This window comes from Eretmochelys imbricata, chromosome 3, assembly GCF_965152235.1.
Source record: "Eretmochelys imbricata isolate rEreImb1 chromosome 3, rEreImb1.hap1, whole genome shotgun sequence".
NCBI lineage: Eukaryota > Metazoa > Chordata > Testudines > Cheloniidae > Eretmochelys > Eretmochelys imbricata.
Window position 1 is genome coordinate 76,797,967 of NC_135574.1, and position 16,345 is coordinate 76,814,311.

At 38.6% G+C, this 16,345-nt stretch overlaps 1 protein-coding gene across 4 annotated transcripts in view; it reads right to left on the reverse strand.

Annotated features, from left to right (window-relative positions):
• ASCC3 (activating signal cointegrator 1 complex subunit 3) overlaps positions 1-16,345 on the reverse strand; it is a 524,193-nt gene that overhangs the window by 208,228 nt on the left and 299,620 nt on the right. For all 4 annotated transcript variants that reach the window (XM_077812867.1, XM_077812868.1, XM_077812866.1 and 1 more), the window contains exon 14: positions 15,735-15,869. In XM_077812867.1, coding sequence (XP_077668993.1) covers positions 15,735-15,869 — 135 coding nt within the window. The remainder of the gene's footprint in view (positions 1-15,734; positions 15,870-16,345) is intronic.

Sequence of the window (16,345 nt, forward strand, 5' to 3'; positions counted from 1 at the left end):
CACACAACTAAATGGGGAGCTTGATTAGCAGAGATATTGAGCATCATAATTCTCACGGTAATCAATGAGTGTTGGGGATGCTCGGAAACTCTAAAAACCAAGCTACTTATTTGGGCAGCTCCTTGCGGTGTCTTAATTTATAGAGCAATAATATAATATGTTAAAAAGAACAATGGGTTTGTTCTGAATATCCCAAACTGTTTGTATGTGATTCTTAGAACATACATGTTTTGGATCATCTCCCTGAAAATTTATATAGTATTTTATATACTAAAATCTTACACAAAATATAAATTTAGGACATTAATACTCAGGGCAATTTACATTTAAAATACTGTATTATCGCTCTATAAATTGATTCGAATGTAGCTGGAAAAGCAGTTCCCCAAAAAGCCACTTTGAAATTGGCATACTTGAGTTTTGAATTAGATTTTTAAAACAGACACGCTTTGTTATTTTAATGTGATGAAGAAACACATTGCTTAGCAGGATAGGACACCTTATAAGATCACCCATGCAGATGTAAAGGATAAGGAGCTTTTGTGTACCTCTCTCTTTGGAAAAGGAAAACAATGGTGTGAAAAACATACCCTTGGTTTCAACTAAAAAACAAATAAATGGTAGCTGTAATGTTTTGTCTATACAGAATTATTTAATTCCTATATGTAACAGACTGCATTTAAGATGACAAACGTTTCTCATAAATGTGATTATTCCTTTATTAAAAAGCTAAGCATATCCTTTGTTTATTTTAAACATACATGGTTTTATGCGCAAAGGACTTTAATAAGCACACATTATATCCCCTAAAAAGTGCAAATGTGCACCCTAATTATTCCTAGTCACTAAGGACCCTGGACAAGCAGAGAAAATACTAATTCAAAAGAGGCACTACTATAAAAAAAGTCTACAGGGATAAAATTGCATTGGGGTACAAAGGACCAATGAGCAACTTTGACATACCCAGGATACAAAACAGACTAATGAATATTTGTGTCACCTTTGCGCTGCAACCTTAGGTGCCTTACAATGCCTGCTGAAGGAGCTCCCACCTGGGTCACTCAAATAGCCTTCCCGCATGCAAGCCACACCCTGTTGCCTTACAATGCCTGCTGAAGGAGCTCCCACCTGGGTCACTCAAATAGCCTTCCAGCATGCAAGCCACACCCTGAGTGCCTGTGTGTAAATGCAGCCTTCCAGCCACACTTGGGTTACAGTCTGACTCTCACCAGACTTGGTTATACCGCAGGGTGACACCAACACATCCCCTGTCCCAGATTTCCTCCGAGAAATGTGTGTCCTGTGCTGCCTTTGCCCTCTTCGTACAATACAAGCTTATATAAAGTCCATCATTTAATTAATAGAAATGATATGCACATAACTTGCCACCCCATATGGAGCATCTCAAACACTTCATTTCAAACACGCTGGATCAGATAAAACCAGTTTATACTAGATTAGAGAAGAATAGATTTTAAGTGAATAGAAGTCATGAGGCATAAATATCAGAAATGATTACAAGAAAAATAAAGATAAAATGCAACTAATGACTAACTTAAACTATGTCAAGTTCAAAGTAAAGTTTTTCTCACCACAGTCTCTCAAACAGGCTTACTGGCCACACTTCTTAGGCCAGGACCTCTTCTGTTTAATGGCTGCTTCCTTTGTTCCTTTTGGTGCAGTGAAACAATGGACAGAGAGCGAGGAGGAGGGGGGCCCTTGGGGTGTCTGCCCCTTCCTTTTATAGTCCTTTCTCAATTTAAGAAGCATCCCCAGCTTGGAGCATGGCAATAGGCAGTCTCTAAAATGTAGATTTGTCATGCACACCCCCTTTCCTGCCCCTCAAAATGGCCACTTAACAGGTAATGGCGCTTTAGCCTTGTTTACAACTGGCTGAGGCATCAGCTTGCTCTTTGTCTCTGAGGAAGTGGTTTGATCACTCCCCAGACTTAGAACATATTTTAGTAACACCATACAGTGGAATCTTATAACTTTACTTACAATGTTGCCACATTTATTTTACTAGGACAATAATGAGTACCAAATTATGAGTTTTCAAAGTATACCTCACCAGTCAAACTTTATACAAAGATAACTATAATAGAGGACACAGGTATATTCTGTCACAGCAAGTATTTGATTTTTATTCAGCTTTGAAATGTTTTTTTCAATAGCACAACATTATAGAATATATAGTAACAAAATTAGGTAAGTAACTATGAAGCAAAATAAAAGCAATCCTTCTTAAAACAAACAAATATATTGTTATCAATATGTTTAGCTGGAGCTTTTCTTTGCTGATCTGTTCACTCAGCCTCAAATTAAACAATTCTAAGTTTGCAAAAGTATGTTGCTAACACTTTCTCACTCAGCAAAGTGAAAAGGTTATAAAGAAAATCCTTATTTTTCATTTTCACTCATCATGAGAGAGAACACTTTAAAAAAAAAAAACACTATGAAATGGCAGAATTCATTACAACTTCATATCCAGCTAAAACTTGGCATTTAAATACCAAAGTGCAGAGGGGAAAATGTACTAAGGCTAATAGAAGCATTAAACTCTTGCACTTCGGAACAAGGTTACATTTGAGTGAAGTCTTTGACACATTGTATTGCATATATATTTTTATTATTTTCTTAAGCGATAGTTAAAACTTTGAATACAAGAGCAAAAATAAAACTTTTCCCTATACTCCAGCACACCAGAGCTTCTTTTCCTCCTCCTTTGTCTCCCATGGCATTGAAAATGTCATTACATTTTCACTAATGAAGGAACAACTGGGTACCTTCAGAGGAAAACATTATTTCCTCTTAGTAAAGACTTGCTGTTTGTTAACAGCTTGGTTCTAACTTATACAGCACACTGCTGCTATCAGGTAGTAATTAGATGAACATCTTTAATGTACTAAATTGGAATTTGTTGGAATATAAACATCTGTGATTCCCTACTACCTGGAAAGATAGCCAATGCACCCTGTTAATCATACTTTGCACCTGGGAGAATGAGGAGCTAACTGGCTCCCTACCGGAGGCGGCGGAACTAAGCCTTAAGAAGCTCAGTTGAGGGAGATTCTCCAGAAGAGACAGGTCTCTCTGGCTCAGAGAAGCCTAGTGTTAGCGTAACAGCTTGGGTTAATGTGGGCAGCACACTACAGGGGGACTGTAGGCTCCCGCAGGGGAAGCCCCAAGATAGGGCTGGCGTAAGTATGCAGAGAGGACTTCAGTAGCCCAGGGGGCAGGAGAAGTATCCAGATTCATCTTGTCTTGTTTGTGATACCCCAGAAGAGGTTTGAACTTGGTGGCTTGGCTGGAGAACTGAGCTTCAGAAGACCTAGAGTCAGAGGCAGGCAGGCAGCTAGCAGGAAGCACTGAAGATGGAGATAGCAGCAACATCCAGCACCAACGCAAGCGAACACTCCAAGGGTGAGAGCCTTACCACAACATCTCCTAATTTAGCATTAACCAACTGCAGACCTTGTTAAGCAATGTGACCATATAAAGCCAACTTCTCTAACAGTATAAATTTGCACAGCTCTATGGAAGGCAAATGAGGTCTGCCAATTTCCCTCAGAAGAGATTTTGGTCCCAAACTATTTCCAATATCTAATCTGGTATCTGCCAATTTACCCACCTTGAGGGTAACAGGTAAACCAATGAGGCTATCCAGAAGGAAATAGTGTCCTGGCCATGCAGAAGGAAACACAAGATGCAGGGGATGTGGTTTAATTAGGCCACAATTTTATTAACATACCTGGAAATGCCCAGCAATAAGTTTTAGGGATCAGGTCATCATTCTCTCCTAAATAGTTTTCACCTATTTGGGAGGGCTGCCATCAGCCATCCACCTTCCTAACCCGGGACTCTGCCGCTCTTCTTTTGTATGAGGATTAACAGGCTGGAATAAAAGTTTTTTTTCCCTCCATCCTATCCCAGATGTTAGGAGGCCAAACCCATCTCCCTTTTCCTGACTTCCTTATGGGCTGCCTCCCCCTAAATCCACCTCCAACTCCTGTTTATCAGGGAACCATATCAGTAATGAGTACCCAGAAAGGACACCTGGTATTTACAACCTATCCTCCAGGTTAACCCACTTGGTCCCTACACTGTGATGGAGAAGGCCAAAAAAACACCCCACCTCTGACAATCTGACAGTCGGGAAAAATTCCTTCCCAGATCAACAAGAAAACAGGCAACTAGTACTAGGCTCACCACAGATTATAAAAGCCAGGTCCTACTCTGGCTGCATTGCTGGAAGGGTGGTTGCTGCTGAGCCATGACAAATGAGAGAGGGGCATAGCATTGGAATGGTTATAAATACCTGCTCCCCTCTCCCCCGGTGTACATTCTGGGTCAGTGCCCCACCCACCTGGTCCAGCCACTTCCTGTTCCCCCCTCGACTCCACTCTGGTAAGTACCCCATTCCCTTCCCTCATAACCCAAATGCAGTAGAGACCCCCTAAAAGAGTCCCAACTCCTTTTTTTCTGCCATCTAGAAAGACCAACCACATTCAGTTGCGGTGAGCACAATGTCACGAACTGGCATGGCAGCAGCTGTATTTACCATCTTAAATAAGATTTGGTCAATGAAAATCTACAATTTAAAGACTAAACTATGAATCTTCAACTGAATGTTATTTTATTTTTAACGTATGGATGAGAAAGCTGGAAACCCACCGAAGGTACACACAGGTGTCTAAATACATACAAAAACAAATGCCTTAGAAAAATACTAGGTATTAAATGGAGTATATTTATAACAAATGCCAAGATTCAACAAAGTTCAACAGCCCCTTATCTCTAAAATTACCCAGAAAAGAAGATGGAAATATTTGGATCGTGTGGTAAGAGTAGTAATTTCGTTTCATAAAACAGAATGGCTAATGCTAAGTTTTCAAATGGGATTTCCTCTCATGGTATACTCTCATCAGAAAGTCTCTAAAAAGCATATTCTTTTATTCATCTGACAGCTTTATTGACAGAAATCTCCTTTCTTTTGGGATAGTATACTGATCTTCACTAATCTACTTAAGGATACTGAAGAATTTCCAAAGTTGGGCACCCGGAATGAATATCCATTGGGACCAGCACTCGAAGAAGAATTCCTTGCTATTGTGGTACTGTATACTTAAAACTAGAAAAGATTTCACCATGACTCCAGAACTTCCCTCCAACTTGATGATCTGTGGCTTCGTGCTTCAGATCACTGATGAAGTCAGAGTGTTGAAAAGTTCCTCAAAGTGTTTGCCCTTCTTAATTACATAACATCGGTCTTTACTGGGTTATGTTTAAGTTAAATACTCTTAACTTCCATATTGACTGCAAGAACTTTAAAAATACCTTAATTTCTAAACTAAAAAGAAAATTGTAATAATTATAAAACAAATATGGAATTTCAAATATTCATTGTACATTTGAAATTTAATGCAGCCTAATGTATTTGGATACAAATCCATTTTATTGTTTTTAACAACACATCAAATACTGGATGTTATTAATAAAATAAAAATAAAATGAGAATTTGCATGGAAATAATTACATGTCAAACAAATGGGCATATAGCAAATATTTGATGGTCTCTAAAAATTCATTTCCTAATCATTTTAAAACATTTGAGAGACAATTAAGTGAATTAGTGGGACTGCTTTTGAGTTTTAAAGGGCAGGGGGAGGGCAAAGGCTACAAAATGCTATGGACTGTACTTATTTCAGCTCGGTGGTATCCTTTAGTAAAGTTCACCTATGCCTATTTGGTCCAGGCTGGAAGATGAATGATGTAGGTATTACTTCTGTTTTAAGTTACACTGAAAACTGAGTGTTTATGATTTCTTGAAATTTTTTCTCTCTGAGAGCTCTTTAAATTCAAATGAGGTTTAAGAAGAAAATCTATTATTTTCCTCTCCATCTTCTTCGTTCCCATTTCTCTAACAAGCTGAATCCTATGAATCAGTGGTTTTCAAACTTACTTAATCACAGACGCTCCCCGTCTCTGTGGTGGTTTACGCACCACTTCTGCCACACGAGCACACATACAGATACAAAATAATCAACATGCAACTTTCACTAAATATTAAAAACAGTAAGGCATTGATTCAAACAGGGCCAACAATCCATTGTAATAAGAGCAAAAGCAAAACTGCAATTGTTGTCAATGCTAACAATTAAATGTGCACACCATGGCGTAACAAACGGATTAACGTACAGTTAGCAATGGATTTGTATAATGCTATTCAAGATTAACAGAAATCTGTCAAAACACACAGCACCATCTAGGTCAAATGCACAGAGACATTTGAAGACTTGATATGTCTGGAGGAATCTGCTTTATTAGTTATTCATTGCTGTGGGTAAAATGTATGCAGTAATTCCCCCCCAAAAAAACCATAGTAAGAGAACCAAAAAAGAACCACCGTGGCTAAGCAACACAGTAAAAGTAGCAGTGAGAAGCAAAAAGGCATCCTTTAAAAAGTTGAAGTTTATAGAAAGGAGCATAAACACTGGCAAACAAAGTGTAAAATATAATCAGGAAGGCCAAAAATGAATTTGAAGAACATTTGAAGAACAAATTTGAAGAATTTGAGTCTAAAGACTCAAAAAGTAATCACATTTTCTTTTTTTTTTTTTAAAGTACATCAGAAGCGGGAAGCCTGCTAAACAACCAGTGGGGCCACAGGACGATTGAGATGTTAAAGGAGCACTCAAAGACGATAAGGCCATTGCGGAAAAACTAAATGAATTCTTTGCATCGGTCTTCTCTACTGAGGATGTGAGGGAGATTCCCAAACCTGAATCTTTTTTTTTAGGTGACAAATCTGAGAAACAGTCCCAGATTGAGGTGTCATTCGAGGAGGTTTTGGAACAAATTGATAAATTAAACAGTAATAACTTACCAAAACAAGATGGTATTCACCCAAGAGTTCTGAAAGAACTCAAATGTGAAATTGCAGAACTAGTAACTGTGTGGTTTGTAACCTATCATTTAAATCAGCTTCTGTTCCAAATGACTGGAGGATAGCTAATATGACGCTTTTTTTTTTAAATTAAAAAAAAAAGACGCTGGGAATGGGTGACAGGGTATGGATCACTTGATGATTACCTGTTCTGTTCATTCCCTCTGGGGCACCTGGCATTTGCCACTGTCGGAAGACAGGATACTAAACTAGATGGACCATTGGTCTGACTCAGTATGGCTGTTCTTATGTTTTTTTTACACTGCATGCCTCTTCCAGCAGCATGTAGATATAAACAGAGGTAGCCGTCCTAACATGGGTTTAAATAGCAGCATACATCCACGTGGTACAACTTAGGATGGCAAAGACATGCCTGAAGTATGTGGTTATGTACCAGAGTACATGCCCTACATGGCTCTTAACTCACCCATGCAGTGAGTCCCTGTCTATACTGCTATTTTTAGCAGTGTAGTATCCCGCTGACTCCTTGTAGCTAGAGCCCTTCCTGCTGCAGGGAAAGACTTCAGCAATGAGAAAAGTCTCCACCAACTCCCTGTTGCTGGAGACTTTCCTTGCGTCAGGGAAAACTTGACAGTGGGGAGCTGCTGAAGCCTTTCACTGTCATGTAGCTACACACCACAGTATGGACACAGCTTGCTTTTCACTGTGGTGTGTTGCTACACATACCCTACATGCTGACACCAGTGATTTATACTGTATTCTATGGCTACGTCTACATCCAAGTTATATTTACTGAAAAACAAATATGACAGGGAAGTAAAACCTGTTGTCGGGGTTCTGAAAACACCTCTTTTAGCAACTGGAGAAAGGAATACATACATGGTTTCACTAACATATATTCCCAAAATCTTCCACAAGTTGTACATCAAATTTAAAAACAATAGAAATGACCATTCCAAGGAGATGAAGGCAATGAGCTGAAACACCTATACCTAAAAATCTGCATAAGATTTACATTTTAGTTTCTAAAAGTAGATTAAAAATATATACTATTCTTGTTCGTCTATTAATAAAAACTAATATGCATAAGTAGAGAGAAGAGCTATTATGGAAATGCACTTGAATCTAGGACAGCATAAAATGTGTTCACTAATTTCATTATTAGCTACAGACATTATAAAGTTTGTGAATATTTTATTAAACTATTTATCTAATTACAGTATGTTTTCTTAAATAAATAAATAAGTTTTGCTTTATGTTTTACAGTAAATGCCAAACACAAAAACATGGCAGAAGTAATGCATTGCATTTTTCAGATATTGTTTACTATATTCTTAATCTGGAAACATACCAACTCCAGCCCACATCCGCATTAAGTCCCTGGTCTTATTCACATGAATTCAGTGGAAACACTTATGTGACAAAGGATTACTTACATGAGTAATGGTTGCAGAATGGCCCTTGATATATTCATACAGTTGAAGAGCAACTGTATATTTGTATGAATTCACAAATTAATTCCTTCATGTATTTTAAATTTAACAGTGCTGTTTATCATACAATAATAAACTTAATAGTAAAACCTAAATATTTCAAATATGCTACTCATCTTTTATAGTACATAATACTATCTAAATTATCTAAGATACTATCTAAAATACTATCTACCTGATATTGTTAGACCATTTACATTATTCTACATGTTTAGACACTTCCTGTCTCAATCTGTATTCATCACACAGCTTTAAAATGAAATACTGTATGCAAATATTCAAACATTTCCAAGAATGATTAATAATATTTTTAATATGATAGTCGCTGTGTGACAGGTTTTTACAGACTTCCAAGAATTCCCAGCCCTGTCCATTGAAATTTATTGAGCAACAGAATAAAATAGTAGAATTTTGATAAAGTTCCTTTCTTATTTTGGTATTTGTTTTATTAATTTCCCTTCTCAAAAAGCTGAGGTAGTAAAATGAAACCCATAGTGTCTTGTTAAACTACAGTATGTAAAATTAATCTTCATATGACTCATATATTTTACCAATTACTTTTCATATTGTACAGTTTCTATAAGCCTTCAGAGAAAAGAGAAAAGTAAGAAATATTTTCCCTACTACAATAATGCTACCTTAGAGTCAATTAAATAAGAAGGTTATATGAAACATCACAGAAGGACTTCCCAGATTTTTAATCACTATGAAGAACATTTTTTTTTTTTGCTTTATTACAAAAATTAAAGAAGGTATGTACAAGGACGTTCATATAAATCAGCTTATTTACAATCTTTTTGGGCAGATAAACATTTGGGCCTGCAATCCTCAAACAATTCAAATTTTGATTTAAAACAGATGTTTGGATTCAGTCCAAACAAATGGATATTGAACACCTAAACAGCGAAACAGCAGGAGGACTCGCTATCACAAATTATTTCAGTGTCTTCTGTATTTAAACATGATGGATAAATACACTAAGAGAACAGAAGGAGCTGTTTCAGACACTACACCAACCACCTAACCCTAATCAGCATTCACAAATGTTTTGATCTAAATGTACCACTGTTAATTTATATCATAGGGGTCACCTTAACAGTCTGTACAAGCTCAACTGACTCCCTCGGCATTACTATACATTCCAAATAATAAATAAAAAAAAAATCTGTATAGTCTCTAACTTTCCTATACTATCACTGAAAAAAGAAGCAGGTTATACAATGAAGAGTTAGAGGGAGGTCTAATACAGCACAATGATTTTCACTGAAAAAGTTGCGACAGAATTGGGTGCACAAGTGAGCATTCTCAACCAAATGAATCACATAGAGCATGCCTCAACCTGGCAAATTATCTTCCAACTTCCATTCGCAATAAAGTTGCATGTCTTGAACTATACAAGCTATACTCTGTTGTACCAGGGGAAAATATGTTTTGTATATATTAAAAAAAAATCTTTTGTCTGAACAACTTTAGCACCTCCATGCTTTGGAGCAGGGACCAGAAATTTGGCAGAGTGCGTGGCTTTTGTGTAAGGCATGTGCCTGTTGTTGTCCCTGTGAAAACCTGCCAAAATTTGGCCCAGTTATAAGCCTTTGAAAAAATCACAGTTCGCATATTCTCAGTAGAGACTTCAATATTAGCTAAGATTTCTGATGATTCTGTCCTCACTGAGCATGCTCGTACCTCTTGTAATTCCTAGTGCTGATCAGACTGTGCATATACCATCCCCAGAGACCAAATGAGTGTGTAATCACTGGTGTGCATGTGCTGATCCACATAGAATATGAGTTGTTACAGCCCCAAGCTACAGAATCTTGTCTCGTTAGCTCAAGTTGTAGCAGCTCATCCGTTTGGCTCTGGAGGTCCCTCGTTCAAACCTTAGTGTGTTGGCCAAGAGGACCGGAATCACACAAACTTCAGCTCCTCTAAGTCCCTAGTGCAGACCAGACTGCATACGTGCCATCCTAACAGAGCAACTGAACGTGATCCCTCTGGCATAGGCCTAGAGGGGAGAAAAGCTGGACTTTTCCTGTAATGGCTGCTCCAAACTGGGCTGGGACTGGAACTGAGAGAAGGGACCTGTCTCTCCTGTGCTTTCAGTGACCCTTCTGCTTGTGCCCCAGGCAATGTGGAGGAGGAGGAAGAAGCCATCTGATCTGAATGCAGAGGGGGCAAAAGCCAGACTGGATGGGGGTGGGAGAAGTAAATTGGGATAAGGAATCTGGTGAGTAGAGTTCCCAACCTTTCTAATTGCAGAAAACTGAACATCCTTGCCCCACCCCTTTCCTGAGGCCCCCGCTTCTGCGAGGCCCTCACCCCCCGCTCACGCCTTCTCCCCTTCCTCTGTCACTCACTCCCTCATTTTAACCAGGCTGGGACAGGCGGTTGGGGTGAGAGAGAGGTGAGGGCTCTGGCTGGTTGTGCGAGCTCTGGGGTGGGGCAAGAAATGAGGGGTTCAGGGTGTGGGAGGGGACTCTGGGCTGGGACATGAGGTTGGAGTGTGTGTGGGGGGGTGTGGGCTCTGGGAAGGAGTTTGAGTGTGGGAGGGGGTTTTGAACTGGGGCAGGGGGTTGGGGCTCAGGAGCGGGTTTGGGGTATGGGCTCTTGGTGGTGGTGCTGACCTCAGGGAGCTCCCAGAAAGTGATTGCCATGTCCCTCTGGCTCCTAGGTGGAGGGGCGACCAGGTGGCTCTGCGCGCTGCCCCTGCCTGCAGGAACCACCCCCACATCTCCCATTGGCTTCAGTTCCCGGCCAATGGGAGATGCAGAGCTGGTGCTCAGGGTGGCAGGGACAGCACGCAAAGACCCCCTGGCCACGCTTCTGCCTAAGAGCCAGATGAACATGCCGCCACTTTTGGGAGCCCTGCGGAGCCGGTCATGGAGCCTGCCTGCCCTGCTGAGGCCAACCAGAGTTTTAGGGACCCAGTCAGCTGTGCTGACCGGAGCCACCAGGGTCCCTTTTCAACCAGGCATTCCAGTTGAAAACCGGACCCCTGGCAATCCTACTAGTGGTGACCAAGGGCTGTGGGGAGCCTGGAGGGGGAGAGAAACAGGAGAACAGTGGGTTGAAGAGACTGGAACTGAGACCTAAAGTGGGAAGGGGAGGCTGGAACTGTTTGGGCAAGGAAAATGGGACTAGGGATTAGTCTGTGGAGAGGGAAGAGAGATCTGACAAGGAGATGAGACGTGATGAGGAAAAGCAGGGAGTCCTGTGGAAACAATAGAATGTGATTATGTAATTAAAGACTGTATCAAAATACAGATGCACAAGGGGGAAAAGCAAGGTTGCACAGGCAAGCTTATTCCTTAATTTTGGAATTTCTTAACTTCTAAGTGCTTGCTTGACTTTGCAACCTTAATAATGTTTTTTTAATGTATTTTTTGCTATATATATATATATATATATATATATATATATATAAAATTTGTAGATTAAACACTATACATTATAATTTTAATCTGTTGCCTGTCTAGTTTGATAAACTCCATTTTCAAATGCTGTCAATCTGTCACCTTTCATGGGCAAATAATCTATTAAATGTATTTTAAAAAAATATCATAAAAATAACCATTCTAGTTATCCCCTCATATTTCCTAAAAGACTTTTGCTGTACAAATCTAACCACAGAAAGCACAAGATTAGTTTTGGATGTTACAGAGAAAACCTGTCACAGACAGGAAATTATGAAAGTATAAATCTGCCTACTAATATAAATTTCTAGCAATATATACATTATAAATATATTTTTGGCTTAAGGAATTTCAAGTGAACAATTTTCCAGTTTAAATAGTTCAGGAAACAAATTATCTGTTCAAATTTGGGACTAATTTCTAAACTTCTGTGCACATTAGCAAACCATTAGGAAGAGAATTTAAATTTTGCAGTGTGTTACAAAGTGAAATATGTTCAGCATGTCTGTTTATAATGCTGTCAACTTTTATGGATAGAATAGTTCTTGCTTACAAATCTGGCTGTAAACAACATACTAAAAAAAATCCAGTACATATTCTTTGTAAAGACATTCTTGGCAGTTCAGAAATATGAACTGAACACCCACAAAACCTTAGTACCATTAAAAATTACTGGGTTGGAATAAAACTCTCCATATATCCTTCAACACAATATAAAGTAATTGTCAAAGGACACTTCAAAGACAACATAGTTATTTAAATGGAGCTATGGCATAGAGCCTAAAACACAAAATTCCTACTCCACAGGCGGGCTATGAATATCCTCAGTGGCAGGAAGTTAACTTATATGTATATCAAACATGTACAACGATAATTAATGAACACGTCCCTCATTTTCAGATATTTAACTTTGGGTAGCAGAGGGAAGTTATTCCTAAGAAAAAACTCACACAACTTAAATATTATTCTAACAACTAGATTAAGAATTTATCACCAAAAATGTAAGTGTCATATATATAATACAATAAATTAACAGTCATTTAGGATAACACTGTCTTGACATAGATACAAGGTCATTATTTAAATGCATGAGAAAGTTTACAAAAACTTTTAAGTCTTTTGCCTAAGTTTTATTTCTTATATTTTAGGAAACGTTTTGCTTTTTTTCAAAGATTTCTTTGGGATTGAGACACAAGCACCAATTATTATTACAGAGTATTGAGTTACTGTCAGTTTTTAACGTACTGTATACAGTTAGTCAATATTCAACTACTGTTGAAAGTACTATTGTCCTGTGAGCCATATGCATACTTCTGAAACCTGACCAGTGCTCATCTATAGTTTTATGGTACAGCTAACATCAAGCTGGGTTGAGAGACAGACTGCTCTTGTAGGATTCAAATTGTTTTCCCATCACAGACTCTCAAGTCAGCCACTGTTTGGCGGGTCACCAACAGGGACCTAGAGGGAAAGTCATGCAGTATGAATGGGTGCAGATGTATAGGCTGGAGAAGTTTTACATTTTGAGTGGCTGTGAGGAACCTCCACAGTTTTGGAAGTTAAGATGAATGAATAAGACACACATCTAAATCTTTGATGTCTAGACAAGATGAACCAAACTCCCAGCCATTTTAAATGTATTAATCATTACTATGAACTCATTTCTCCTCCAAAAGTTTTGCTGTAATAGTCGTGTCCACTGCCTATTATCTACAAATGTAATGGTCACAAAGAAAGTATGATGGACAAGTTCCTACTCATACAAACACAATGGGCTTGTCTACACTAAGGGGGCTACAGGGGCATAGCTGTAACAACCTTAGTGTAGATGCGTCACATGTGCTGGAATAAATTTTTCCATTAATATAGGAACCCCACCTCCCTGAGCAGCAGTCGCTACACCTATGTCTACACTTCCAAGGCCATCGCGGCACAATGTAGATGTGTAGTGTAGACGCTATGTTGCTGGAAAGAGTTTTTCTATCAACATAGTTTATCCACTTCTCTCAAAGGTGGTAGCTAGATGGATGGAAAAATTCTTTTATTGACCTAGCTGCATCTAAACTGGAGGGTAGGTAATTAACTAAGGCGCTCAGAGCACAATTTTTTCCTCAGCCCTGTGTGACATAGGTTGATCTAATTTTTAAGTGTAGACCAGACCTAAGAAAGCAGAAGCATTCTTTCATAGACCAAGCCAGGGGTTGGGTTGGCATAGCTAATGTTCTCAGAGGTGTGAATTTTTCACACCCCTGAGTGACATAGCTATGTCTATCTAAATGTTTAGAGTAGACTGGGCCAATACCTTTTGAGTGTATTATGGTTTGGACAATGCCCTACAAGTACTTAGAGAATAGCCATATTCTAGGTTTAAAGAGTGCCAGATCTATGGAATGTTTTTAATTAATGGATGAAGAATATTGCATATACCTTTCCCTGGCCTTGCCTGCTCCTTGGTTCTTTAATCCATTCACTGGTCTCCCTTTAACTGCATTGGTCAACAATAGTGGTGTTGGTGAAGTTTGAAGTTAACTGGTGTTTGTAATATACATCAAATTCCAAAAGGATATGCCTTCATTAGGAAACAGTTCAATATAAAAATAGGCCACAAGGGTTTCAATATCTACTGATGACAGATTGTATGGGACATTTATACTAAATAAACGTTTATTGTGGAAGTATTACCTAGCATTGTTGTCCTAGTTTTTATTAAAAGTAAACCTTAAACGGCAGCCTATCTGAAGCCAAAAAATATTAATGAGCTAATCATTTCAACCTCACATATTCAAAAAGATAAGCATTCAGGAAATGTAAAAACTATCTCTTTAAAAACAATCTGAAATACTGTTTTAACAACAACCTGGATTAAACTGAGATTATGCCAGCACTGACAAAAGTGATGATGCATTTGCCATATTTAGAGAAGTGCAATCAACACAGAATAAATAACCGTAGGATATTATAACACATATGCCACTGTTGAACTCTTCAAATGCAACTTTACTTAAGAAAAACATGTCAAATAATGACAATATAAATCTGTAAAATGAGCTCTCTTGAAAATCTCACCTATGCTACAGAAAACAAGCATCTGTTAGCTCAAGCTGTCTCAAACTTGAAAATGAAAATTTTATAATTATGTACATTCTTACATTAAAATCACATACTATCATGAGAAAATATATTCCACATATATGGTATATGAACACACAGACCTCAATAGACCTGGCATCCAAACAAACAAAATATAAAAAGGATGCAAATACAACAGTACCCAAAATAGAGAGCACTGAAGTCACAGCTAACTCTGTAAGCCATTACGTCAGGAATCATCAAAATAGCATGCTACAATAAATTATTACACCTTACATTTCACTCTGATAGCAGACATATTTGGGCTCTGGTGAACTGCAAATGGAGCAATATCCCTTGATACTGAAAGCCTGCTATGCTAGACTACTGAAACTAAATCTATCTAAGTCTATAGCTAGAAAAATCCAAGTCTGTCTGAACTGTTGGGTTAGAGAAACAATCTGTCAGGTTGCTGAGTCCCAAGGCATGTCTAGATTATGCTCTGGATTGACGGGCAGCGATCGATCCAGTGAGGGTGTGTGTGTCAATTTATCGCGTCTAGTTTAGACATGATAAATTGACTGCCAAGCGCTCTCCCGTTGACTCTGGTACTCCACCGGAGCAAGAAGCATAGGCAGAGTTGATGGGGGAGCGTCAGCCGTCGACTTACCACAGTGAAAACACCGCAGTAAGTAGATCTAAGTACATCGACTTCAGCTACATTATTCACATAGCTGAAGTTGTGTAACTTAGATCGATCCACCCCCCACTCTCCCCCCCCCCCCCCAGTGTAGACCAGGCCCAAGACAATCAGGGCTTTAAAGATTATCAACCATAAATTAATGTATCACTTACTTGTTTTTCAGCTTGTCCATAATCAGGTCCTTGGGTTGGCAAAAAGTAGCAAATATGACCATTGTTTTTTGCTTTCTCTCGAAGAGCCATGGCAGTTCGTACAGTGGCATTTCTAGCATGAACAAACACCATCACCTTAAGATACAAGGAAAGAGTTGTTGATAAATAACAAAACGCTTAATAAAATAACTAAACTCCCCATGTGGTAATGGAGTTATTTCTGCTGAAATAACTGCACCTCTCTTTTATTGAGAAATACAAAAAGATTAGAAATGCTTCACCTCATATACTTCTGCAAAACCATTTAAATTTATACTAACCCTTCTTTATTAGCCTTCAAAAATACAAAAACAATTTCAAACAGCAACAAAGTGCAATGTTTACCTATTTTAAGCAGCATACCTAAAAAACAGAGAGGAAGTGTTTCTCTAAAAGTTTAAGAAGGAGATGAGAGTTTAGATGCCCAACTCCCATTGACTTCCAGTGTAAACTGGGTGCTTAATAGTCCTTTATACCTTTGAAAACCTCCTCCTCAACTGTTACATGTAGCAAAAAAAAAAAAAAAAAAAAAATCCTCATTTCTGGAGCAAATCCTGACCTCTACTAAAGGC